Consider the following 27,378-nt stretch of genomic DNA (forward strand, 5'->3'; position numbering starts at 1 on the left):
ATACTCAGTTCGCTGGCAGAAAATTGCTGCTGCTTCTCAACAGAAACAATCATTTGTTAAAAGTGTAAATATACCAGCAGAAGAAGAGAGACTATTTTCGGGGAGGAAAAAGTTGTTAAAGTTCTTGCAATAGCAAAAATTCCAGTCAGAAAGCTGCACAAAGTCTGTTAACACTACATGGAATACATATATGATTACAGCAGTTTACAGACTGACTATACCTCCTCAGCGTTTCCTGCCAAGTCCTGTTATGCTAATGGACAAAATCACTTCAGTTTTAACAGTGAAATGTAGGATGGTAATGAGTATCGCTACTTTTATCATGAAAGAACAACTCCCAAGTTTTTTGTTTTAATAGACTGGATGCCATCTCATTTTTATTGATGTAATGAGAAAAAACACATTGCACAGCAAAATATTGCCAATCAAGAGCCACTAGAGGGAAGAAATTTATTCATAGCTCTGAGCACAATATTAATTATAGGCTATTCTCCATTAACCCTCTGCCTGCTGTGGATGTGTACATATGTGCTGCTGCACCATTCCCCGGGTGCTGTAAGTGTATATTCGCACTGCTTGAGTTTTCTTCAGTGATATTGATTCTGTATGTGTCTTTATAGACACCACCGGCTTACTCCTGCGGACAAGTTACTTCCATATCTTCGTGAATAAAAGCGTTTGAATTTTTATCATACAACATATACACCTCACTGTGTGCTGTCATTAAAAAAAAACCTTGAATCATTTGAGATAAAAAGATTGTTACGACCACATGATTCGCGGTGCATAAGGATGTAAATGAGTGCATGGTGTGTAACTGTCCATAAGATATAAAACCCAATAACTCCAGAATGAAATACCATTCTGCTCCCAATATATAATTTTGATATCTAACCTGCAGTGTGTGAGCTAAAAATAACCATACATGAAGTTTATGCAATGCATTTTTATCTCTACAAAGCCTTTTAAATTTCATGCAATGTTTTATTTGATTTTGTGCAATGCAGGAAGTCTGGTGGGTAGCAAACAGAAATCCAGTTTTTTATTGAGTGAAGATATGTAAGTTGTGTAAAAATAATTTTTTTTCTCCTATTGGTTTTCAGTAAATCAGATTAAAAGTATTTCATATTGGTCAGAACACTGGTGATAGACAACTACTCACCACAAATGAATAGTGGGCAGTGCATAGTTACGCATAAAGTTCAAAACACTTGCTTATCGCTATGCCCACAACAAGAAACTGTAACCTCTGTCATAGTTGATGATTGGGGAAGAGATGAGACATTTATTTGCATTAAGAAAACGGACAATAATTTATAAATTAGATGGGTTGCAGTCATGTACAAAACTAAATTTCTGTTTTCAGATGCTAGATCGTTTAGCGGACATTATGACATTTGGTGCACTTTTGCCATGTGAAGAGTGCAAAGGGGGCCAACTGGTCTTTCGGTCTGGAGTTGGTTACCAGTGCACTGGTGACCTCACAGAATGGACAAAGTGTCAGTTTGTGACTACGGACCCTAAAAGAGTGCCTTTCAAAGTGCCAGAAGACCTCATGGATACTTTCCTGTAAGTATATACGCAGGGTGGTCCATTGATCATGACTGGGCCAAATATCTCACGAAATAAGCATCAAACGAAAAAACCACAAAGAACGAAACTTGTCTAGCTTGAGGGGGAAAACCGGATGGCACTATGGTTGGCCTACTAGATGGTGCTGTCATAGGTCAAATGGATATCAACTGCGTTTTTTAAAATAGGAACCCCCATTTTTTGTTACATATTCGTGTAGTACATAAAGAAATATGAATGTTTTAGTTGGACCACTTTCGCTTTGTGGTGGCCGAGCGGGTCTAGGCGCTTCAGTCTAGAACCGCGCGACCACTAGTGTCGCAGGTTCGAATCCTGCCTCGGGCATGGATGTGTGTGATGTCCTTAGGTTAGTTAGGTTTAAGTAGTTCTAAGTTCTAGGGGACTGATGAGCTGAGATGTTAAGTCCCATAGTGCTCAGAGCCATTTGAACCATTTTTTTTCGCTTTGTGATAGATAGCACTGTAATAGTCACAAACATATGGCTCACAATTTTAGATGAACACTTGGTAACAGGTAGGTTTTTTAAATTAAAATACAGAATGTAGATACGTTTGAAAATTTTATTTCAGTTGTTCCAATGTGATACATGTACCTTTGTGAACTCATCATTTCTGAGAACACATGCTGTTATAGCGTGATTACCTGCAAATACCACATTAATGCAATAAATGCTCAAAATGATGTCCGTCAACCTCAATGCATTTGGCAATACGTGTAACGACATTCCTCTCAACAGTGAGTAGTTCGCCTTCGGTAATGTTCACACATGCATTGACAATGTGCTGACGCATGTTGTCGGGCATTGTCGGTGGATCACGATAGCAAATATCCTTCAACTTTCCCCACAGAAAGAAATCCGGGGACGTCAGATCCGGTGAATGTTCAGGCCATGGTATGGTGCTTCGACAACCAATCCACCTGTCATGAAATATGCTATTCAATACCACTTCAACTGCACGCGAGCTATGTGCCGGACATCCATCATGTAGGAAGTACATAGCCCTCTCTGTCATGCAGTGATACATCTTGTAGTAACATCGGTAGAGCATTACATAGGAAATCAGCATACATTGCACCATTTAGATTGCCATCGATAAAATGGAGGCCAATTATCCTTCGTCCCATAATGCCGCACCATACATTAACCCGCCAAGGTCGCTGGTGTTCCACTTGTCGTAGCCATCGTGTATTTTCCATTGCCCAATAGAGCATATTATGCCGGTTTACGTTACCACTGTTGGTGAATGACGCTTCGTCATTAAATAGAATGTGTGCAAAAAATATGTCACTGTCCCCTAATTTCTCTTGTGCCCAGTGGCAAAACTGCACACGACATTCAAAGTCATCGCCATGCAATTCCTGGTGCATAGAAATATGGTACGGGTGCAATCGATGTTGAGGCAGTATTCCAACACAGACGTTTTAGAGATTCCTGATTCTCGCGCAATTTGTCTGCTACTGATGTGCAGATTAGCCATGACAGCAGCTAAATCACCTACCTGGGCATCATCATTTGTTGCAGGTCATGGTTGACATTTCACATGTGGCTGAATACTTCCTGTTTCCTTAAATAACGTAACTATCCAGCAAACGGTCCGGACACTTAGATGATGTCGTCCAGGATACCGAGCAGCATACATAGCACAAGACCATTGAACATTTTGATCACAATATCCTTTCAACACTATATCGACCTTTCCTGCAATTGGTAAACGGTCAATTTTAACACCGGTAATATATCACGAAGCAAATACCGTCCGCACTGGCAGAACGTTACGTAGTACCACGTACTTATACGTTTGTGACTATTGCAGTGCCATCTAGCACAAAGTGAAAAAAGTGGTCCAACTAAAACATTCATATTTCTTTATGTACTACACGAATATGTAATAAAAAATGGGGGTTCCTATTTAGAAAAACACAGTTGATATCCATTTGACCTATGGCAGCGCCATCTAGCGGGCCAACCATAGCGCCATTTGGTTTCCCCCTTCAAGCTAGACAAGTTTCGTTCTTCGTAGTTTTTTCGTTTGACGCCTATTTCGTGAGGTATTTGGCCTGGTCACGATCCATGGACCACCATGTATATATGAATTTTTTTGTTAACTGAAAATTAGGTGAGAAACAACTGTTGTCCACGTATGAGGCTTAAGCAAAGTGCTACCAAGCATTAACATACACTTGTTGCTTATGTTTCTGCTAATTGATGTAAGCAGAATTTTGTAGGAAATTTCATAATTGTTATACCATGTTGTCACACTACAGATTCATAGTGTGCTTCGTAAGCATAACTCTCAATATCTTTCATTTCTTTCAGAAACAGCTACAAGTTTGTACCAAGGAAAAGAACTATTAGAATCATCGCACCGACTGCTGCCAAAACGACTGAGAGATCTGCGTAAGTTGCCTGCAATGCCACTATTGTTCGTTATGAAAGTAATAGTTTTGGGAGTTAGTTAAGCCTAACCAAATAATTTAGTTTTAGAAGGATGGCAAGCAGTTAAGAAATACTCTGCTCCTTATTGAGACTGGATTCAAATTGTGAGCTCTTCTGTAAGTAGTCCATAAAAACACAGATATAGCATAAAACAATTATTACTAAGGCAGGACTGTTTCACTTGCAAGTCAATTTCCTCTGAGGTCAGTCCCAAAAATGGGTAAGTAATATTGCAGATATGAAGATTGTGACCTCCATTCACATACAGGGTGTTCCAGGAGTAAGTCAGGGATATGGAAGGAAAACTCGTTAAAGGCAAAAAACTTCAAAGGTACTATGCCCTGTTCCAATATCTCTCTCTCTCTCTCTCTCTCTCTCTCTCTCTCTCTCTCTCTCTCTCTCTCTCCTTTTTTTCTTTTTGTAGAAAAGAAAGAAAAAATGGTTCACAGGCCCCAGATCCATTTATCATAGTGATTGTGAGTGCAGAGTGCAACATACTCGCAACCAAAAGAATGACTATTACAGATTTAAATTTTCTGTGATATTCCTAAATTGATCCAGACAAATGCTGGTATGATTCCTTTGAAGAGGACATAGCTGTTTCCTTTCCCCATCCTTTCGTAATCCAAGCTTGTGCTCCATCTCTGATGAACTCACTGTCAAACCATGGTATCTGAACCGGGCAGCAGTTTTGGGGGGGAGGGGCAAATTCATATGATTTTGAAACGCGCCCCTGCTGGTTTTTGGACATCTTTGAACCCATTCTAAGTTGATTTCCGAATGAATTATAAGTTGATTTTTGAATGCGTGCATAGTGTACATGATATCTCTGCGAGGGGAATCCTCATCGCATCTAGGCATTAACCTTTCCTGCAGAGAAAGTGGGACAGGGCTATACGAGCTGAGCAGAATAAAACTGTGAACTGGTGAATGCCAACTGCTGCTTGTTTATGTGGTTGAGTCTGTTTGCAGATGTTCAGCATTGTTATAATTACTAGCGAAATCCATAGATTCAGACTACCAGAGTGGAAATAAATGACTAAAAGGAATAACAGATAAGAAAGGATATTGTATTACCTTCTGGGTGTATCCAAGAAAGTGAAATTCTGACAAACTTTTTGGCCAAATTGCTACACTACACAGGGCCAGTTGTAGTCCCCCGCTAGCAGACGCGTAAGTTCCATTCTGGGAGTAGTGCAGAAAACGCATTGTACGAACACGTAATAACGCCTAACTGGAGAATAATTGCTGGGTAACTAAACTGGTGATTGTGGCAGGGTTAGTAAAGTTAACAGGAGAATGAGTTTAGACAGTGGTAGGAATAGTTACAGAATTAGCGATGACCTGATTGTTAGAACGAGGAAGGAGAAGAAACGGGGACATCACACAAAGTATGGAAGAATATGATCATCCCAAATTTATACAAAAATTTCATTCTACTACCTTTTTGATCTCGTGCATGAGAAACTTGGGCATATGAATGAACTGAGAAATTATTTCCTAACATCTAACTTAAAGCTTTTTGATTGTAGTAGGCCAAATAGGTATTTTGTATTGGTACTTTGTGAATTATATTGTCGTACTATAAAAATGGTCATTATTGCCAAACCAGTCTCGCTTATTTGGTGTGTGTTAAAATTGCTGCAATATTAGAAAGGCCTATTTTTTTCTCCAGCACACAGTGACAAAATAGATGTAATCAGATCGAGAAACCACACCAGTCTTGGGTACTATTTGCATTAACAGCTTTTTCAGTATTAGACAACATTTCGATTTTTCATGTAGCAAAACGTTTGACGAACTTTGTGAGGTAACATTTCTTTCACAGAAAGGAAAGCATGCCATGTAAAGCTGTAGCAAGATTAGAGGGAAAAATTGCTAGGACCTAAGGATTGAAGAAATGTTTACTGTCTTGCCTGTCTCTTGTCTTTACTGATTTTAGGTATCCTATATTCAATTTTGTCACACAGATGAGCAAGTTATTAACTAATAGGCAATAAAGAATCCAGATTTTCTGTAGAGTTCTTGTCCTCCCTTTTACAAATAATTCCATCCAGGAATGTCAGACAGGCCAATTGGGAGCAGGAGAAGCATTACAGAACATTCTAATTTCCACTGTCCTGAAATAGTTTGATGGCATCCATCACAATAAAATACATGTTTGACTTCCACAGAGTGAAATACAGTGACGAGCGGTATAAGACTGTTGTTTGAAGAGGTGTTTTCGCTGCACTTCGGCACACTTAAGACCAAATAACATCATAACGTCTCTTACATTTTCTTGAAGATATATGTATTATGTATCAGATTCTTCAGAAATATGTGCGCTACAAAATGAACTTATTTTTGAAAAGTCTCTTGACGTTATGATGCGCAGAGCATAGTGGGGGCGTGGGTAGTCTCCACGTGACCCATGTTTACATTTAGTGATTTTTCTGTTTCTCTTTGTTTATTGCTCTCATGTCAAATGGAAACAAGATGGATTTCTGTGGCTAGGAGTTATCAAGTGAATTAAAATACATTCACATAATTACATAAGGCTAAAATATGTTACTAGTTCAGATTTTATTTTATTTCCACCTTTCTGACAGTCAAGTATTAATTGCCTTGCAGAACAATAGTTATTTTTGTCGGTTTCCTAAGGAAAATTGGCTTTTATTAAGCTCTCCTGCTGAGACAATCAATTTATTTGAAACTAAGTGTTTAATTCCATACTATTGGCTAGTTTCAACTGTTCACTGCGTTTCAAGTGCACTTTCTCATCTTCTAGCACGTATGGCATTATGCCGTAATAAAGAACCAAACATGAGATTATACAGTACTGGCACTCCAAGAAGATTTACATCCCAAAAACCACACCGAAGAGCTTAATATCAGGTTGGGGCCTACGTCATTGGAATCTGGACATACGAATGTGTGCTTTAAGGTGAACTGTGCATTTTTGTATGGTTCACAAAATTCCGATGCTCTTGGAGTATCCTCTGATGTCTTGTTTCTTTTATGATATGATGTAAGAAAAATCTTTTAATTTTTTGCACGTACGAACATATGGGCTTCCTACGTCACTGTAGCACGGTGATGTCTCTTATCTGGCACTCTCTGGCAATGGCTGAAATGAATCTATTTCTTGCAGGTCGCGGGAAAATATTGCGAATTGTGGTTCGAAAAGCGTTATTTTCAAAGTAAATTTTCTTTTACGTAAGATGAACTATGTGCGAGAACGTACAATGAATTTCTTAAATCACAGTGTGTTTGCTCTCATTTAAAAATCGACTCTTTGATGACGAGCCATTTAGAAGAATTTTGAGCCCAGAAGATCAGAGATTTATGTCGGTATTAAAAAATTTTACTAGCGCATTTGTGTGATGTATCTTAAAGGGTAACGTGCGCTAAACAGATCAACATTATATGTGAAAGCTTAGCTTCTTTTGTAACTTATTAATCTTTGAGACAAGTATTATATGCGAAAAGTTTGCTTTTCTTGTAGCAACACTATGTATATTAACTTTTCCTGTTGGTGGAATTTGAATTTATACTTTCGTAATGTGAAGATATGCAGTGTATATATTGCTGCACATCGAAGATCTTTCCAAAACTTGTTTTCCCCCTGAGTTTTGTTTTCTAAAGTGCCGAGAAATTCTACGCTGCTGTGTGAAACCATATCCGTTCAAAGGATTCATAGCTTTTACACTTCCGATGGAAAGTATACTGTCACTTAACACGGAAAAAGTGTATTTTCACCCGGGAGAAAATGTATTTTCAACTGGGAGACCTGGGAAAAATTCAGAAAATTTTTTGCCCCTCCCCCCTTGTTTGCGTAAATACTTATTTATTTATTTTAATTTTTTTTAAAGAGAGACATGATGACAAATTGGCAGACTGTGAGCTGGAAAGATACCACAGGACATTTTAATTTCCTTTGTCCTGAATATCGTTTGATGGCATCCATCACAAAATATACATGTTTGAATTCCACAGAGCGAAATCAGTGACGTGCAACACAATCTAGTATTGTCTCGTTTGGAAATATCGTAGGTCTGAGGCTGAAGTGCAGAGCAGTCTGAGTGGGGAGTGTTAAGCAGTGTTTACATTTAGTGATTTTGCTGTTTCCTGTTCGTTCACGGCTCTCACGTCAAATGAAAACAAAACAGATTTCTTTAGCCAGGAGCTATCAAGTGAATTAAAATACATTCACACAGAATGCTAAAATATGTTGTTAGTTTCAGATCTTATTTTATTTCCACCTTTCTGACAATCTAGCATTAATCGCCTTGCAGGACAATGATGTTATTGTTGTTGGTTTGTTAAAGAAATTTGGCTTTTTTATTTTAATCTTTTCCTCCGAGGCAGTCAATTTATTTGTAATGAAGTGTTTAATTCCACACTCTAGGCTAGTTTCAACTGTTCACTGCATTTCAAGTGCAAGTTTTTATCTTCTAGCACTTATGGCATTACCCCATAATAAAGAACCAAACATGAGATAATATAGTACTGGTACTCCAAGAAAATTTAGATCTCTAAAAACCACACTGAAAAGCTTAATATAAGATTAAGGACTACTTCATTGCGAAACTGGACATGTGAATGTTCACTTTAAGCCGAATTATGCGTTTTAGTGTGGCTCACGAAATTCCGATGCTCTTGGAATATACTTTGATTGATTGCTTCTTTTATGACATATAGATCTTCTAATGTTTTACACTTGCGAACATACTGGCTTCCTATGTCATCTTAGCTACGCAAGCACGGTGATGTCTGTTATCTGGCACACTCAGGGAACTTCTGTAATGGGCATATTTCTAACAGGTTGCGAATGGTGGTTCGGAAAGCATGACTTTCAAAGTAAATTTCTTTTTACACGAGATGCACTATACGTGAGAATGTATGATGAATTTCTTAAATCACAGAACGTTTGACTCTCGTTTAAAAATCAGCTCTTTGAGGATGAACTATTTAGAAGAATTTCGAATCCAGATGATCAGGCATTTATATCGTCACAAAAAATTTTAGTGTCACATTTGTGTGATATATCTTGAAGTGTAGCTTGCGCAAAAAAGATCAACATTATATGTGAAAGCTTAGCTTCTCTTGCAGCTTATTGATCCATAGGTTGTGGAGAGCGGGCATGGTAATTAAGACTGTAAATAATCACTCACACTCGTCACGTATTATGAATACTTTTATTCCGCGTGTGGCATAGAGCGCGTACTACAGAGAACTGATTTTGCTGCCGTAGGGCAGCGATATTTTTGGGTGGGAGAGCCAGTGGTTCTATGTCCCCACAAATCTTAGAGACACAATATTGTATGTGAAACCTTTGCAAACCTACGTATATTAATTTAAACCATTAACTTTTCCTGTTTGTGTGTTCACACTACTTAAGTAATGTTGCTGTTGGCTGACTTCATCACCTGTCTTATACTCTGAATATCCGCTGTCATCAGCTGGCGAGATCATGTGACACGAGCTAGGAATGGCTTACAAAAGCACATTGCAATCTCGATTTCTGTGCTTCGGAAAGTAACAGGTGGTGTTTCGTGGAATTCGCATTTATACTTTCGTAATGCAAACGTGCAGTGTACTTGTTGCTTTACATCAAAGATTTTTTTTCAGTGAGTTTCATTTCCTAAAGTGTAGGTAAATTTTATGCCGGTGTATAAAACCATAGCCATTCAAAGAATTTAGTTCCAAGGGAAAGTATACTGTCACTTAATACAGAAAAGGTGTTAATGATGTATTGGAATAGCTGGGTCGAATTCTTCCTGCTGATATTTCAGAACTGTTAAAGTGTTGTTTGACGACCACATACTTCAAGTGGAATGAACAGTTTTATCAGCAAACAGATGGAGTGGCTATGGGATGTCCCGTAATTGCAAACTTCTTTATGGAGAAATTCGAAGAACAGGCCTTAAGTACTGCCAGCAAAAAACCAAATGTATGGTTCCGATACGTGGACGACACGTTTGTGCTGTGGAGACATGGCAGGGAGGAACTAAACCGGTTCCACGAAACATCTGAATAATAAACTCGAGAATTCAGTTTACAATGGAGGAGGAGGTAGACGGCAAATTACACTTCCTCAATGTGCTTGTTTTTAAAAACGAAAATGGTAGTTTTGGACACTCAGTATACTGCAAACCCATGCACACAGACCGTTATTTGCACCGGTATTCGAACCACCACCCACAACAGAAGCAGAGTGTTATCAAGACGTTAGCGGACAGAGCTAGAAATATTTGTGAACCTGAGTTGCTCGACGGTGAGATGGAAAATCTCCACAATGCACTAATGAAGAACGGATATTTGTCCGTCGAAATAAAACGTGCTTTGAGACAGCCACACAGAAATCATAGTGGCATACAGTCTACTGCAAAATCTAAGGTTTTCCTGCCGTTTGTTAAAAATGTAACGGAAGGAATAGGGAGGATCTTGATGAAGCAGAATATCACCGTAATTTACAAGCCCACCAGAAGGATACAGGAATACCTTAAGCCTGCCAAGGACGCTCACAAAGCATTGGAAAAAGCCGGAGTGTATAGGATCCCATGCAGCTGTGGAGATGTTTATGTGGATACCACTAAAGGAATTGTTTCAAAACGTTTGAAAGAGCACAAGGGCAACTGCAGAAGAGGAGAAATGGAACGATCAGCTGTTGTGGAGCATGCTTTCCAGCCAGGGAACCACCAAATTCATTTCGAGGAGATGCAAGTACTAGCGGCCACAAGCGGATATTACGAAAGGCTCTACAGGGAGGCAATCGAAATCGCTAAACACCCTAATAATTTCAGTCTTAAGGAGGAGGGCGTGAAATTGAACGGTATATGGATGCCGGTGTTAAAGATGTGTACCATCCGTCCACTACTGGGTGATGGCAATGGCGATCGACGGCAACGGACAGCGGCCAATTGCACTGATGTTTTCAAAACACGCGACGTCACGCTGCGGTGCGGGAGTGCGCGGACACGGAATTTAGCAGCAGTCAGTAGCGAGCCATTGGACGTGTTGGACCTTCTATCGAGCTGTGGACCCCCTTGAAGATGTCTCCCGCAGACGGGGATGAAATGTTGGGATTTGATAAAGAATTCACCAACCAACCACGGCATAACAGCCTGGCTAATTATAATGGACATGACAGAAAAGGAGAAAGTGTAATTTTAACCTGGAAATCTGGGAAAATCCAGGAATTTTTTTTTTTCCTTGTCCATGTATATACCCTGATATAGCAAAGATGCTGAGTCGCAGATAGGTGTAACAAAAAGACTGTCACAGAAGAAACTTTCGGCCAACAAAGCCTTTATCAAAACACACACACACACACACACACACACACACACACACACACACACACACACACACACACACACACACACACACAGGACCACAGTCTCCGGTCCCTGGAAGGCGGAGTTGGTAGTCCATAAAAATGTGAAATATACTCCCATACAACAAACAAAATTCTTCCCCCCCTCCCTCGAGACGAGCGAGGTGGCGATTTCCTTCCCCATCCTTCCCTAATCAGACGAGACCGATGACCTCGCTGTTTGGTCTCTTTCCCCAAACAACCCAACCTCCCCCGAGAACTCTGGGTTTCCACATGGACATATTGGGAAAAATCTTTTGATGACTGTCACTTCCCACTGCTAATAATTTCATTTTTCAATGTACAACTGAGTTTGGCACACACATGGTGCAGATGTTGTTCATCAACTTTTTAAGCTATTAATTTTGCAGGCCAAAGGTTGAGAGAGCTCGCAGGCCACTTGAAAATATGGAGTTTGTTATTCTGCATAAAACCACAAGACCTAAGGAAGAATTAAAAGCAGAAATACAGAAACTTGGTGGTAAGGTAGTGTCGAAAGTTCACGATAAGCTTGCAGCAGTTATAGGAACACCAGGTAAATAAATTATCATCATAGGGTGTATGTTCAGTATCAGCATGAATTCAGTATTTTTAACCAATTTTTCTTTTTTTCAGATGCTGTTGAGAAAATGGGTAAAAAGGTAGAGGAAGCTAAAGACCTTGACATACAAATTGTATCTGAGGATTTCCTGGATGAGGTGAAAGATGGTGGTGCAACACTCATGATAAACAAAAAGAGTATTTGCTCATGGGGATCAGATGTAAGTTTACAGTATGAAATTCAAAATATGAGCAGTTCAACATGTTACTATAGCACATTAAGTTATTGACTTTGTTTTTCTAGCCTAACAGCAGAATACCAAAAGACACTGAAACTAAATCCTCAAAAAGCAAAAGTAAGTACCTGATTTTTAATTCTTTGTTAACCGAGCATTATACACTGTTTATTCAAATAGTTTTAAAAGTCAGTCTCTCTCTCTCTCTCTCTCTCTCTCTCTCTCTCTGTGTGTGTGTGTGTGTGTGTGTGTGTGTGTGTGAGAGAGATTACAAATGGAAAATACAAAAAGCATTAGCTAAAGGAGAAGAAACAATTTTTTTAAAAGTTAACATCATAGGTTACTTCCCAGTGTGTATTTTATATTTGAGTATGCTTATCATTCAAATAATGTGAACTGCTTGTTGTTTGTAAACTCTAGAGTCTGTTAAAATACCACAAGCTGAAAGCACACTAATATACTTGTAAAAGTTTCACACTGAAAAATTTTGTTTGGGGGGGGGGGGGGGGGGGGGTCACTGCACTGTCAAGAATGATCCTGTGTGGTAAACCTGCTATCTGATAACTATGGTAATGAAGTTAAGTGTGAATTGTGGATTGACATGGGGATAAAAGATGTAATGATATAAGATGTTCTTGCTTTTTCTATGAAAGGGCAAAAGTGATACTTGCTACTGCTATTAAGGTATCAGTCATTTGTAGTCCCCTAGTAACACTTTATTTCTGATGACAGTGACAGCCGTAGTTCTGAATCATGAACACATGTGGGACATACAAGGCATAACAGTGACACTACTCTGAATTGTTCACACAGGATATTCTTGTTCTTTGCTTCAATTGTAGGGAGTGATGACCAGCTTTTGCTGTGGAAGAGGTATCAGTTACTTGCAGTGCCGAATAGTAATTGCTTTCTGATGACTGTCATGAGTATAGTTCAAAATCGTGGACAGACACGAAGCATACAAGGTATAATACTAATGAGACTTCTCTAGATTGTTTTTTCATCAATTTCTTTCTTTTTATATCAGTGTTGGTGAGTGATACATTGCAACTGTTATGCTTCAGGTATCAGTCACTTGCAACCCCAAATAACAATTGATTTTGGTAACTGTAGTTGTAAATCATGGACATATATGAAGCATACAAGGTGTAATACAAATTAGTCTTCTGTGGATCGTTATTTTCAATGTTCTTGTTCTCTGTATCAGAGATGAGTGATATACTGCTACATCTATGAATTCGGTATCTGTCACATACAATCCATAATTATTTTTTTTTCTGACGGCCATGGTAAGTGCACATAGCTAAAATGTGGACTTACACATAGTATAAACACTGAAGTTTAAGTAGCTGTATATAAACCTCCCTATCACCATCATCATCATCTTAAAACACACACATGAACAATACATACATGTAGTATTACTGATATTGTAATGGAGCAAGTTGCAAATAAAAAAATCACCTTCCTTATACCTACAATGGGACAGAAGTCACATATGTTGCGTGTGGTTGCCAATTGTCCCGTATGTTGTGTCCTAGCCCACTCTGTGCACATGCCAGTTTAGTTAGCCAGCGTATGTATCTACCCGAGCACATTGCACCTGATGGCCAGGTCATTTCTTTAGCTTGCCTGGTTAGTTGCTTGCCAGGCCAGCCTGTTGGACTGTTGAGTTACATTCTGCTTCTACTTGTGAAGCTGCTTTATCTTCTTTAGCTTTATTAGGCATCTATTGTTGGCAATGTTTTCAGTTAATAAACAAGCTTGCTTTGCCCCACAGCAGTGCCAGTTAACCCATACTTTTACTTTCAGCAACGGGAACTCACGTTTTTTGAAGAGTAAGCAACTCCAGTTATAGACTCATTACCCTGTATAGATTCTTCTAATTACGCCTGATTAGCATCAGTCACTCATGTTGGCGGAATTACAGCATTCTGTTCTTGTTGGGTGGAATGGCTAATTATAGCAATGTAAGAATCCATTGATGAAGAATAGGAACCATGTACTATGCAATATAAAAGTATTTTCTTGCTCTAAGTTTTGGAACATTGCACACACTCAGAAGGTGTTTCACCGCCCATGCAGTGTGCTTGAGCAGTTAACACGATGAACAGTGTGTACAGTACAGGGGTCTAGTGAGTTGATAGTCTGACCGACTGCACTGAATTCGCCACATCAGCAAAATTACGCGTTATTCCATAGCCTGTGCTGGTCATTTCATACGACACTGAGTGATAACTGTACATTGCACAGTTCTAGGAAGCATTTATTTTCAGGAGGAGGAATTCCACCATTGTGAATAGACATTTAACAGCAGAGAAAATTATTCCTAATCTTTCGACATGTTAGTTTCTTCAGAGAGAAAAGAGATATAAGTTAGAGCAGGATGGGCAAATCACCTGGACCCCAGATTGGGAGGAACTTACTACTGTGAGACATGTAGGAGGAAAAGATCTTTGTCTCTCATAGCCCTCACAACATGAATCTCTCTCTCAACCTGGGGTCTGACTGATCTGCTCATCCATCCTAAACTTATCCCTCTTTTCCCGCTGAGAAACTAAATGACAATTCCAAAACCTGGGAATAGGACTAGTTTCAAGTAATGAATTTTCCTTTTGATACAATCTTTAATCCTATCTTATTTACACAAGACTTCCGTTGAATGTCATCTCTTGTCTTCCTTATTGTTCATACACATTTTGAGAGTGATAATGATGACTGTTTCATCAGATTATCTTTTTACATGTGATGTTTGTTTGTTTGTTAGCTTTTCACTTTTTGTCGCTACTTCTCTGTAAGTGTATTTTTATCTTCTTACAAAAAGCAGTATTCTGTGTTTCCATGGTTTCCATTAATATATTGTAAGTGGGTTTGATGACACATTATTCTAGTCTCTCACTGCTTACCATCTCGTGACACTTTTGATATCTTGGTTTAAAGTTATTCAGGTGTCATAAACTCAGGTTGCTCCATACAGGCTCTTGGTAGAGTAAAGCGAACAGTGACGACTTACTCACAAAAGATTGTATCCTTAGTGTGTAGCAGTATGAAATAAGAATCATCTGAATGGTGCCATGATGAAATACAGCAAAAGAAAGTTTCCATTTAAAAAGCAGCGGTCAAATTATGTACCTTTCATATTCCTTAGTATGCCAAGAAAAAGAGTGAAGAAAGCAAAACTGTTCTATTATTGATCAGGCAAATCAACCAGTCTTAAAGTTTAAGTTGTAGCTGACTTTGATAATTTCTCAGGTTAGTCTTGTAATCTGATCTTATTTGGATTAATCCATACAAAGTAATCCATTTTTAAATATTTTGATTTTTTATATTTGATTACCCTGTAATTGAGAAGTTCATAAAAGTTTTACCTCGCAGCCTTACTGAATGGCTGTCTTATTTATCTGGAAGAGCATGACAGTTTTTCAGTTTGGAGACATTAGCATCTATTAGAATCTCTCTGCACTGGCTAAGTTACAACATTGCAGTTGACGCACCTGTATGACAGCAAAGTAGTGTAAAAATTTGAACATTGATATTTGAAAATGAGAAAGTAATTCACATTAGACTGCAATAGATCTTATGGTTGGTGCCTATTTAAATGGTTTATTGTTTCATTCTAATTAAATTTAGTAGTAACCTATTTTTATTTAACACTGTCACCCCATATTTGAGTAGTAATATCTATTTTAATAAAAAATATTAAAAGAAACTTTTGCTTTAGTTCTATGTCAAGAAATAGCCCATTTACATCTTGATTTATTCTCAGTTAAGTTGCGCATTATTACAAGTTCAAAATGATAAAAATAAAAACAAATGTTAAATTTCTCTGTTGTTGATAAGGCTACAGTGTATGCACGAGTTCAGTCCTCAAGACAAATGTGTCCAGGACCTCAGTGGACAGAGTAACAAGTCTACACAGGAGTCTGGTGGTTACTGACAAGTGTTTACATGAACTATGTACCCACGCTACATTTGCTGTGTGTGGTATTGTTGTAGAGTCAGACTGTTCAGAAACCTCTGTTAGAGTGGATGTACGAACTTCTCTGGAGTGTAGAATATTTTTTGTGCTTTTGTTGTGAGTGTAGTTTTAATTAAGTAAAATAATTTTAAAATTTAATAATTAATTTGAAAGATTAAGTGGAATGCAATAAAGTGGATGAACAATGCCCTTTGGATACACATTAAGGGAAGTGTCACAAAACAGTTTATGGTTAAGTTTCAAAAAATGTTAATGACTTTGATGAAGTTATTAAAGGTTTGAGGGAAATAAAACTTGAAACACACCCCCACCCCCACATGAACCACAGACCTTGCCGTTGGTGGGGAGGCTCGCGTGCCTCAGTGATACAGATGCCCGTACCATAGGTGCAACCACAGCGGAGGGATATCTGTTGAGAGGCCAGACAAATGTGTGGTACCTGAAGAGGGGCAGCAGTCTTTTCAGTAGTTGCAGGGGCAACAGTCTGGATGATTGACTGATCTGGCCTTGTAGCACTAACCAAAACGGCCTTGCTGTGCTGGTACTGCGAACGGCTGAAAGCATGGGGGAACTACAGCCGTAATTTTTCTCGAGGGCATGCAGCTTTACTGTATGGTTAAATGATGATGGCGTCCTCTTGAGTAAAATATTCCAGAGGTAAAATAGTCCCCATTCGGATCTCCGGGCGGGGACTAATCAAGAGGATGTCGTTATCAGGAGAGATAAAGCTGGCATTCTACGGATCAGGGTGTGGAATGTCAGATCCCTTAATTGGGCAGGTAGGTTAGAAAATTTAAAAGGGAAATGGATAGGTTAAAGTTACATATAGTGGGAATTAGTGAAGTTCGGTGGCAGGAGGAACAAGACTTCTAGTCACGTGAATACAGGGTTATAAATACAAAATCAAATAGGGGTAATGCAGGAGTAGGTTTAACAATGAATAAAAAAAATAGGAGTGCAGGTAAGCTATTACAAACAGCATAGTGAATGCATTATTGTGGCCAAGACAAGACACAAAACCCATGCCTACTACAGTAGTAAAAGTTTATATGCCAATGATGAAGAAATTGAGGAAATGTATGATGAGATAAAAGAAATTATTCAGGTAGTGATGGGAGACAAAAATTTGTCATGGGTGACTGGAATTCGAGAGTAGGAAAAAGGAGAGAAGGAAACATAGTAGGTGAATATGGATTGGGGCTAAGAAATGAAAGAGGAAGCCATCTGGTAGAATTTTGCACAGAGCACAACTTAATCATAGCTAACACTTGGTTCAAAAATCATAAAAGAAGGTTGTATACATGGAAGAATCCTGGAGATACTAGAAGGTATCGGACAGATTATATAATGGTAAGACAGAGATTTAGGGACCAGGTTTTGAATTGTAAGACATTTCCAGGGGCAGATGTGGACTCTGACCACAATCTATTGGTTATGAACTGTTGATTAAAACTGAAGAAACTGCAAAAAGGTGGGAATTTAAGGAGATGGGACCTGGACAAACTGACTAAACCAGAGGTTGTACAGAGTTTCAGGGAGAGCATAAGGGAACAATTGACAAGAATGGGGGAAAGAAATACAGTAGAAGAAGAATGGGTAGCTTTGAGGCATGAAATAATGAAGGCAGCAGAGGATCAAGTAGGTAAAAAGATGAGAGCTAGTAGAAATCCTTGGGTAACAGAAGAGATACTGAATTTAATTGATGAAAGGAGAAAATGCAGAAAATGAAGCAGGCAAAAAGGAATACAAACGTCTCAAAAATGAGATCAACAAGAAGTGCAAAATGGCTAAGCAGGGATGACTAGAGGACAAATGTAAGGATGTAGAGGCTTATCTCACTAGGGGAAAGATAAGATACTGCCTACAGGAAAGTTAAAGAGACCTTTGGAGAAAAGAGAGCCACTTGTATCAATATCAAGAGCTCAGATGGAACCCCAGTTCTAAGCAAAGAAGGGAAAGCAGAAAGGTGGAAGGAGTATATAGAGGGTCTACACAAGGGCGATGTACTTGAGGATAATATTGTGGAAATGGAAGACGATGTAGATGAAGATGAAATGGGAGGTACGATATTGCGTGAAGAGTTTGACAGAGCACTGAAAGACCTGAGTCGAAACAAGGCCCCGGGAGTAGACAACATTCCATTAGAATTACTGACAGCCTTGGGAGAGCCAGTCCTGACAAAACTCTACCATCTGGTGAACAAGATGTATGAGACACGCGAAATACCCTCAGACTTCAAGAAGAATATAATAATTCCAATCCCAAAGAAAGCAGGTGTTGACAGATGTGAAAATTACCAAACTATCAGTTTAATAAGTCACAGCTGCAAAATACTAATGCAAATTCGTTACAGACAAATGGAAAAACTGGTAGAAGCCAACCTCGGGGAAGATCAGTTTGGATTTCGTTGAAATGTTGGAACACGTGAGGCAATACTGACCTTACGACTTATCTTAGAAGAAATATTAAGGAAAGGCAAACCTACGTTTCTAGCATTTGTAGACTTAGAGAAAGCTTTTGACAATGTTGTCTGGAATACTCTCTTTCAAATTCTGAAGGTGGCAGGGGTAAAATACAGGGAGCTAAAGGCCATTTACAATTTGTACAGAAACCAGTTAGCAGTTATAAGAGTCGAGGGGCATGAAGGGGAAGCAGTGGTTGGGAAGGGTTGTAGCCTAGCCCCGATGTTATTCAGTTTGTATATTGAGCAAGTAGTAAAGGAAACAAAAGAAAAGTTCGGAGTAGGCATTAAAATCCATGGAGAAGAAATAAAAATCCATGGAGAAGAAATAAAAATTTTGAGGTTCGTCGATGACATTGTAATTCTGTCAGGGACAGCAAAGGACTTGCAAGAGCAGTTGAACGGAATGGACAGCGTCTTGAGAGGAGGATATAAGATGAACATCAACAAAAGCAAAATGAGGATAATGGAATGTAGTCGAATTAAATCGGGTGATGCTGAGGGGATTAGATTATGAAATGAAATGAGACACTTAAAGTAGTAAAGGAGTTGTGCTATTTGGGGAGAAAAATAACTGATGATGGTCGAAGTAAAGAGGATATAAAATGTAGACTGGCAATGGCAGCATTTCTGAAGAAGAGAAATTTGTTAACAGCGAGTATAGATTTAAGTGTCAGGAAGTCGTTTCTGAAAGTATTTGTATGGAGTGCAGCCATGTACGGTAGTGAAACATGGACGATAACTAGTTTGGACAAGAAGAGAATAGAAGCTTTTGAAATGTGGTACTACAGAAGAATGCTGAAGATTAGATGGGTAGATCACATAACTAATGAGGTGTTGAATAGGATTGGGGAGAAGAGAAGTTTGTGGCACAACTCTACTAGAAGAAGGGATCGGTTGGTAGGACATGTTCTGAGGCACCAAGGGATCACAAATTTGGCATTGGAGGGCAGTGTGGAGGGTAAAAATCGTAGAGGGAGACCAAGAGATGAATACACTAAACAGATTCAGAAAGATGTAGGTTGCAGTAAGTACTGGGAGATGAAGCAGCTTGCACAGGATGGAGTAGCATGGAGAGCTGCATCAAACCAGTCTCAGGACTGAAGACAACAACAAAACTTGAACATTTTTCTATGTTAAATAGCAAATTGAATTTTGTTAGTTCCAATTTAGAAGTATATCCTGCTTTGAAAATAATAAAATTGAGAGGCAGAAAAAGAACAGCTACTGAAAGCAAGGCACAGTGAATTTCAGACAAAATTTCAAAAGACTTAGAACCATGCTTTAATAATGCAAATACAAACAGTATTTCTAAGAAAGAAGAAAATCTACCTCCAGAATCGTTGGACACTGAATATTTGAGCTTAATTTAGAAATTAAAAAGTAACTGTTCAGTGACACCTAAAGAAAAAAAACTTAAAAATTAAACTTAGCTTCCTGACTCGGGGTCAAGAGGAGAACAGTTCAGGAGTCAGACATTTCTGATCATTTGGTTAGATTAGCTGAAAAATCAGTGAAAGAGCATGGTAATCGACCCCAGTTTTACGAAAGAAGAAAGGGGTAGGTATAAGTCAAGAAACAATTGAAAAGATAAGCAGATTTTTGAAGATGACGAAAATCATTGAATGTGCCTTGGGTAGCAAAGATAGCAAAAGAGGATTCATAAATGTAGCTAAAGTAAAAAAGCAGAAACGACTGACTAGTGCTCTCAGATTTAAATGAACTTTATGTAGCTTTCAAAAATGTTCATCCTGAATGCAAAATTGGAAGGTCAAAATTTTGTAATCTTCACCCTAGGTCATATATTTTGACTGGCTCCTCAGGAGCACACTCCGCGTGTGAGTGTGAGTGTGAGTGTGAGTGTGTGTGTGAGTGTGTGTGTGTGTGTGTCATCAAAATGTCATATTGATGAATGTGGATGCAGAACTCAGTGATCCCAACTGCAAATAGTTATTAGATTTAACGGTCTGTGACACTAACATGACAAAAAATCACAACTTTATGAAACTAAATGCATAGTCCTCGCTGATTTTGCAAGAAACTTTGCACTTGGGGTTCAGGATGAAATACAAGGGTACCATTGGGTTAATCACCAGGCAACTGTTCATCAATTTGTTCTGCACTACAGAAATGAGAAACATGAAGCTTGCAGTTCTTCAATTTACATTCTACGCAACTACTTGGAGCACAGCTCTTTGGTTGTCCATATGCTTCAAAAGTGTGTAACAAATTACATAAAAGATGCCCTAGATTGAGAAGCTCGTACTGTTCAGATAGAAGTGGTAGTCAACACAAGAACAAAATAGATTTCAGCTTGGAGGTCAAATGGCACTTCTAGGCCTCTTGCCGTGGTAAAAATGCATGTGATGGAGTAAGAGGTACAACAAAACATGAAGTGAGTAAAGCCAGCCTACAAAGAATGATCAGAGCCCAAATTCTTACACTAGAGGACATGCATGCCTTTTTGAAGGAGAATATTAAAGGGATCTCACATTTTCTTGTCAAAACGTTATAGCAGCAATTCCACAAATATCTTGGCGTTGCACAAAACTTAGTTCAATGCTATATAACATCAGGAACTGAAATTTATGAGGATAATTGTTTCAGTAAAATCACATGTGTCTTTAACATTGAATGACATACTGGCATGTGTGTATGATGGACAACAGAGTCTTGCACTCGTTGAAAGAAAAAGATTGGTAAACAATGATGTTTTTGTGCATTTTGTCACCCCGGTGGCCCAAGAATGTCAAGAGACATCTGCTAGTGACAGAGTTTGGATACCAATGAAAAATTAAGGAAGCTTCCATTGCTTGAACTTGTCACAGCAACTGGAGGATATTATCCTGTATCACAAAAGCTGTTGGAAGAGATGAATGTACCATACAGTCACCAGCAGGATTAGGGAGCACCACATCTCAAAAGTATGTTAATTAAAAATATTTACTTTAAATTTGTCAAGATAATATAAATGTTTGATTCAGCAATTTTTCAAAGTTTTGCATGTAGTTCAGTACCTCAGCTTCAATAATAATTGATAACATCTAGCCATTATCATACGTGAATTAAGCAACAGCCATAAGATCAATTTCAATGTAATGTGAATTATTTCCTCATTTCCAAAATTTATATCTTTGTTCACAGTCAAATATCAATGTTGAAATTTTTACAGTACTTTGCCGTCATATACCGTATTTACTCGAATCTAAGCCGCACTTTTTTTCCGGTTTTTGTAATCCAAAAAACCGCCTGCGGCTTAGAATCGAGTGCAAAGTAAGCAGAAGTTCTGAAAAATGTTGGTAGGTGCCGCCACAACTAACTTCTGCCGTCGAACATATGTAGCGATTCACATGCATGCTTTTCAGGCACAAAGATAAATACTGGCGCCAAAACCTCTGCGTCAGTAAATAAATAAAATAAAAAAAAAAAAAAGGTGGAAGACGAAATTTTTTCTCCGTCCCGAGTTTCGACCACTGCATTTTCATACATTATCCAACGAAGTAAATACAAATTCCGTATTGTTAGTCTTCGAATGTAGCAACATTTCAATGTACTGTACTACGAAAATCCGACTGGCAAGACTGTTTGGGATGTTTGTCAATATGGCTAACTCTACGTTCTCAATTTTTTCTACCTATGAGAAGAGATGGTTGCTAATAGGAACTTTTATGAATTGTGAATCACATGCAGTATTCTCTTCACCATAAGAATAATACGTATATAAACTTTTTGCCATGCATTCTTTCGTGTTTGCTGCTATCTCATTTAAATCCTGTCTGCTTAATAAACTACGAAACTAGAGTGAGACAACAGCAAACGCCGAAGAATATACATATCATTTCATGTTTATATTCGTATTATTCTTGTGCCTAATAGTGATACAGTCAGAAATGAAGCACGTCAATTGACTAGATTTTTAAATCTAAGATGACTAATTTCTGTACAGAATGTTATGTACTAAAGAGACGTCTGCAAAGATTTTCAAACAAAGAAAAATTTTCGCTAAACTCTCGTTCAGAACATCTTCTATCATACGCAGTCTATTATTTGGTTCTTGTTGATCATCGCCAAAGAAAGCAGCAGTGTTAGTAACAACAAATAGCAGTCTCTTGCCATTGTTTCGCTAATGAGACGATTCCTCTCTTTTTCTTTTTTTAATTGTAAGCGGCGGTAGCGCGCACAAAAGCAAGCCACGCCACGCCGCGACCGGCGACAGGCCGTAAACACTGATTATTATCAGAATGCGACAAACAGTGCATGACACAGTACAGTAATGCATTTTCAGCTTAGAGTGACGTAAACACCTATAACAAAGAGAACGGCACTTATCAGATCAAAGAAAAATAAGCAATCGATCCAAACCAGACGAAGCACGTGAAAAAGGAAGGGTACCCGTATAAATACGGACGGAGCGCCTGACGCATAGCAATGGCTACCTGGTAAAGCCTAACTGCTAAGCTTACTACGCGAACCAAACTGCTGTAGCTGTATCGTCATTCATTCGACCTAAATTGTGTCTCATATTACAATGGACCAACTTTGTTTCGATTTGGAGGTGCGGCCTAAAACTTTACTCTCCCCTTGAATTTCGAGTCTCATATTTTAGGTGCGGCTTAGATTCGGGAAAATTTTTTTTTCCTTGATTTAGAGTCTCATTTTTCAGGTGCGGCTCAGATTCGAGTGCGGCTTAGATTCGAGTAAATACGGTAGGTGAACAAAATATGCAAAAATCAAATTGTTATATCTAGTCCCTCCAGAGATAACTAGCCCCAAACTTTACAAAAAGTTAAGATTTTCCAAATTTCAAAAATTTATAAAAAATTACGGAAACATATGTAATTGTTCTTGCCCTATTTAAGGCTATTAGTTTATGATGTATAACTAGAGAAAAAAAAAACTCTCATAAATCACTTCTTCGTTGTTACTTTTGGATCTCAAACATGGATTTTCTAAATTTTCAGTACCAAACTTTGGAGGTCATTTTGACTGATTATTTTTTAATTAGGGTATTGTGGGTCATAAACAATCTTTTGAATTGCAGTGTTTTAACTTAACCCAGTGCAGAGATATTCAAATTAACCGTAATGTCTCCAAATTGAAAAACTGTCATGCACTTACAGATAAATATGGCTGGCATTCAATAAGAGTGTAAGGTTTAAAAAAAAACCTGTTTTGAACTTCAATTGTGGGGTAATCACACAAAAAAATTTAAAAAGGTCAGGCAACCAGCTTAAAATTTATTGCATCACTTCACTTGGATTTGACCTATTTAACTTTCACTTAGTATAAATTAACCTTTTTATTTTCTGCGTTGGTGTGGATGTAGATGGGTGTGCATGTGAGCGTGCTGCAAATTATCGAATAGAAATAACATAACCTATTTTCAACATTTGAGATTAACTGTTGTGATTGGGGAACGATACGCTGATGTTTGTCACACAGAACATCAGTCACTGTAACCCCTAGAGCAAATGTGCTTTCTGATGACTGTAATTCATTAAGCTCTAAGTTACAGACAGATACGGAGCACACACGACTTGGCAGAGGAAGTGTTTTTTTATCAAGTGCTCAGCCTTTTTCACTAAGTGAAAGGTGTAGTTCCAGATTGCATTTCTGGAGTGCCAATATTATCTTTCTGATAATGTGAAGTGGTTATGAAATGACTATTGTTTTATCAGTATCTGTAAGAAAGCAAACGAAAACTTGAAAATATGTAAGTAAACTGTTTATTATTTCAAAAAAAATCACCATAACTTTTAATACATTTAGCCCACTGAGAGGACAGTCAATGCCTTAATGGAAAAATGTTTGCAGTTGCCTACAGAATCATGAATGTACCCGCTCCTCTTTGTCCTAAGCAAGTTGATGGGTACCAGTGTCTTTCTTCAGGCTCCAAAAATATGGAAACAGCATGGGAAGAGATTGGGATTGCATGGAGGATATGTAAGAGCTTCCAGCAAAGCTTCTGCTTCATACTTGAAACAATCTTGACAACATATGGATGGGCCTGAAGACAGACATTTGTGGCCATCAGTTTATCAGATGAAGAAATACACACCTGGATACAATCCTGGTTCCATAGGTGACTACAAACATTTTTGTGAATGCATTAGTTGTCTTGTCTCACAATTGAATAAATGTGTTAACAGTTATGGCAGTTACTTTTAAAGTAATAAAAAGTTTACTTACTTTTTCCATTTGCTTCATTCTCATTTGATTGCTCTAACATCTACTCTGTTTTACCTGAGTAAGCCTTCATAGTACAGAATTTGATGCTGAACAGATGCTTTTCAGTTGCCCTCTTATTTATTCTCTGTAGGCTAGTAATTCTAAAATGTCCTCTAATGATAGAAAATCCACATACCTGTTAATGCTTTCTTTCCAAGTTTCCATTCAGTCTGGATCTTGTTCCATGATCACAAGCTGGTTGTTCAGTAATTATGAAGGTTTGTAAATTATAAGTGATTCATCGACAGGCACGTGAACAAGACTGATCGCTTCGCTAGCTTACAGCAGGCAAATCCTTTTGATTTAGAGGGGGGGGGGGCAGGGGCAGGGGAACAGAGACATAGACATAGCAGAGTTCCATTGTGGTGGCTGAATACATGGTGCCTGAACTGCAGGTTAAATGGGGAAGAGCGGGAGAGGGGAGAAATGAGTGGGGAGGGTGGCAGACAGTTGGGTAAAGGCAACAGGTATATAAGATAGGAATGTGAGAGGAAGAGGCAGCAGATACAGGGGATAGAAGTGCCACACAAGGGTAGTGGCACCTGTGGGCTTGTGCAGTGCATCATGACCACGAAATGAAGCAGTAGATGAGGAGGGGTTATTGGGAAAGATACTGTAGGTGCAGAGCGTTGATGTCATATGACACGGTGGAAGTGTGTGTGAAGCAGGGACTAGTGGAGACTGAGGTCAAAAGAATGACAAGAATCATGTTCAAGGGTGTGCGCGTACACACACACACACACACACACACACACACACACACACACACACACACACACCCTCCCCCCCCCCTTCTATACCGTTAAGAAAAGTTGGTGTTGGGGGGAAGAATCCAGATGGCACTAGTTGGGAAACACCCATGGAAATAAAAGTGTAATTGAACAGTTTTCTGTCACTGCTCTTGACCACAATTTGGCAGTGGCCAGTCATTCTGGTGGACAGCTCGTTGTTTGTCATACGAGCATCTATTTGCATGATCAGAGATTAGTAGTCATGCAGCATAAATTGCAGGCAGAGGTGGTATATGACGTGGTTGCTTGCAACAAGTGGCCCTGCCTCTGATGGAATAGGATAAGCTTGTAGCCGGACTTGGAAAGGATGTGTTGGAGAGGTAAATTGGACAGGCCTTGCATGGAGGTCTAAACAAGGTTATGACACCTGCGCCAAAGGGTTGGGTGTGGGTGTGGTGTAGTGATGGGCCATGATATTGGGACAAATTCATATTCTTGAGGATAAAAAAACATCCAGCACATGTCGGTCTGTTGATTATTCATGTGATTTTGAAATGCACCCCTGCTGGATTTTGGACATTTTTGAACACATTCTAAGTTGGTTTCCGAATGAATTATAAGTTGATTTTTGAATGCGTGCATAGTGTACATGTTGTCTCTGCGAGGGGAATCCTCGTCGCATGTAGAAATGAACTTTCCTGCAGACAAAACGGGACCGAGCTATACAAGCTGAGTGGAATAAAGCCGAATCGGTGAATACCAACTGTTGCTTGTTTATGTGGTTGATTCGGTTTGCAAATGTTAAGTGTTGTTCTAATTTACTAGTGAAATCCATAGATTCACACTACCAGGGTGGAAATAATCAACTAACCGAAATAACAGGTAAGAAAGATTATGTATTATCTTCTCAGTGTATCCACAAAAGTGAAATTCTGACAAAATTTTTGGCCAGATCGCTATACAGGAAAGGGCCAGTTGTAATCCCTGGCTAGCAGCCTCTTAAGTTCCATTCTGGGAGTAGCACGGAAAACACATGGTACGAACATCTAATAACGCCTAACTGGAGAATAATCAATGTATAACTAAACTGGTGATTGTGGCAGAGTTAGTAAAGTTAACCGGAGAATGAGTTTAGACAGTGGTAGGAATAGTTACAGAATTAGCGATGACAAGATTGATTGTTAGAACGAGGATGGAGAAGAAAATGACGACACACAAATTATGGAAGAATATGAAGATTACAAATTTATACAAAAATTTCGTTCTACTTTTCGGTCTCGTGCATGATAAACTGGAGCATATGAATGAACTGTGAAACTGTTTCCTAACAACATCTAACTTAAAACTTTGTGATTGTAGTAGGCCAAATAGGTACTTCGTATTGGTACTGTATTTACTCGAATCTAAGCCGCACTTTTTTTCCGGTTTTTGTAATCCAAAAAACCACCTGCGGCTTAGAATCGAGTGCAAAGTAAGCGGAAGTTCTGAAAAATGTTGGTAGGTGCCGCCACAACTAACTTCTGCCGTCGAATATATGTAGCGATTCACATGCATGCTTTTCAGGCACAAAGATAAATACTGGCGCCAAAACCTCTGCGTCAGTAAATAAATAAAAAAAAAACTATGGAAGACGAAATTTTTTCTCCGCCCCGAGTTTCGACCACTGCATTTTCATACATTATCCAACGAAGTAAATACAAATTCCGTATTGTTAGTCTTCGAATGTAGCAACATTTCAATGTACTGTACTACGAAAATCCGACTGGCAAGACTGTTTGGGATGTTTGTCAATATGGCTAACTCTACGTTCTCA

At 38.7% G+C, this 27,378-nt stretch overlaps 1 protein-coding gene and 1 non-coding gene across 2 annotated transcripts in view; both read left to right on the top strand.

Moving 5' to 3' along the window:
• The window catches only part of LOC126100419 (poly [ADP-ribose] polymerase), a 105,639-nt gene that overhangs the window by 29,903 nt on the left and 48,358 nt on the right, over positions 1-27,378 (top strand). The window contains exons 6-10 of the mRNA XM_049911021.1: positions 1,367-1,569; positions 3,911-3,991; positions 11,762-11,925; positions 12,006-12,151; positions 12,235-12,286. Of these exons, the coding sequence (XP_049766978.1) occupies positions 1,367-1,569; positions 3,911-3,991; positions 11,762-11,925; positions 12,006-12,151; positions 12,235-12,286 (646 nt within the window). The remainder of the gene's footprint in view (positions 1-1,366; positions 1,570-3,910; positions 3,992-11,761; positions 11,926-12,005; positions 12,152-12,234; positions 12,287-27,378) is intronic.
• On the top strand, positions 24,016-24,142 carry LOC126102823 (small Cajal body-specific RNA 8). Its single transcript, XR_007523086.1, has one exon. It is a non-coding gene; the product is annotated as a small Cajal body-specific RNA 8 (non-coding RNA).

The sequence above is a fragment of the Schistocerca cancellata genome, chromosome 9 (genome assembly GCF_023864275.1).
Source record: "Schistocerca cancellata isolate TAMUIC-IGC-003103 chromosome 9, iqSchCanc2.1, whole genome shotgun sequence".
Lineage (NCBI taxonomy): Eukaryota > Metazoa > Arthropoda > Insecta > Orthoptera > Acrididae > Schistocerca > Schistocerca cancellata.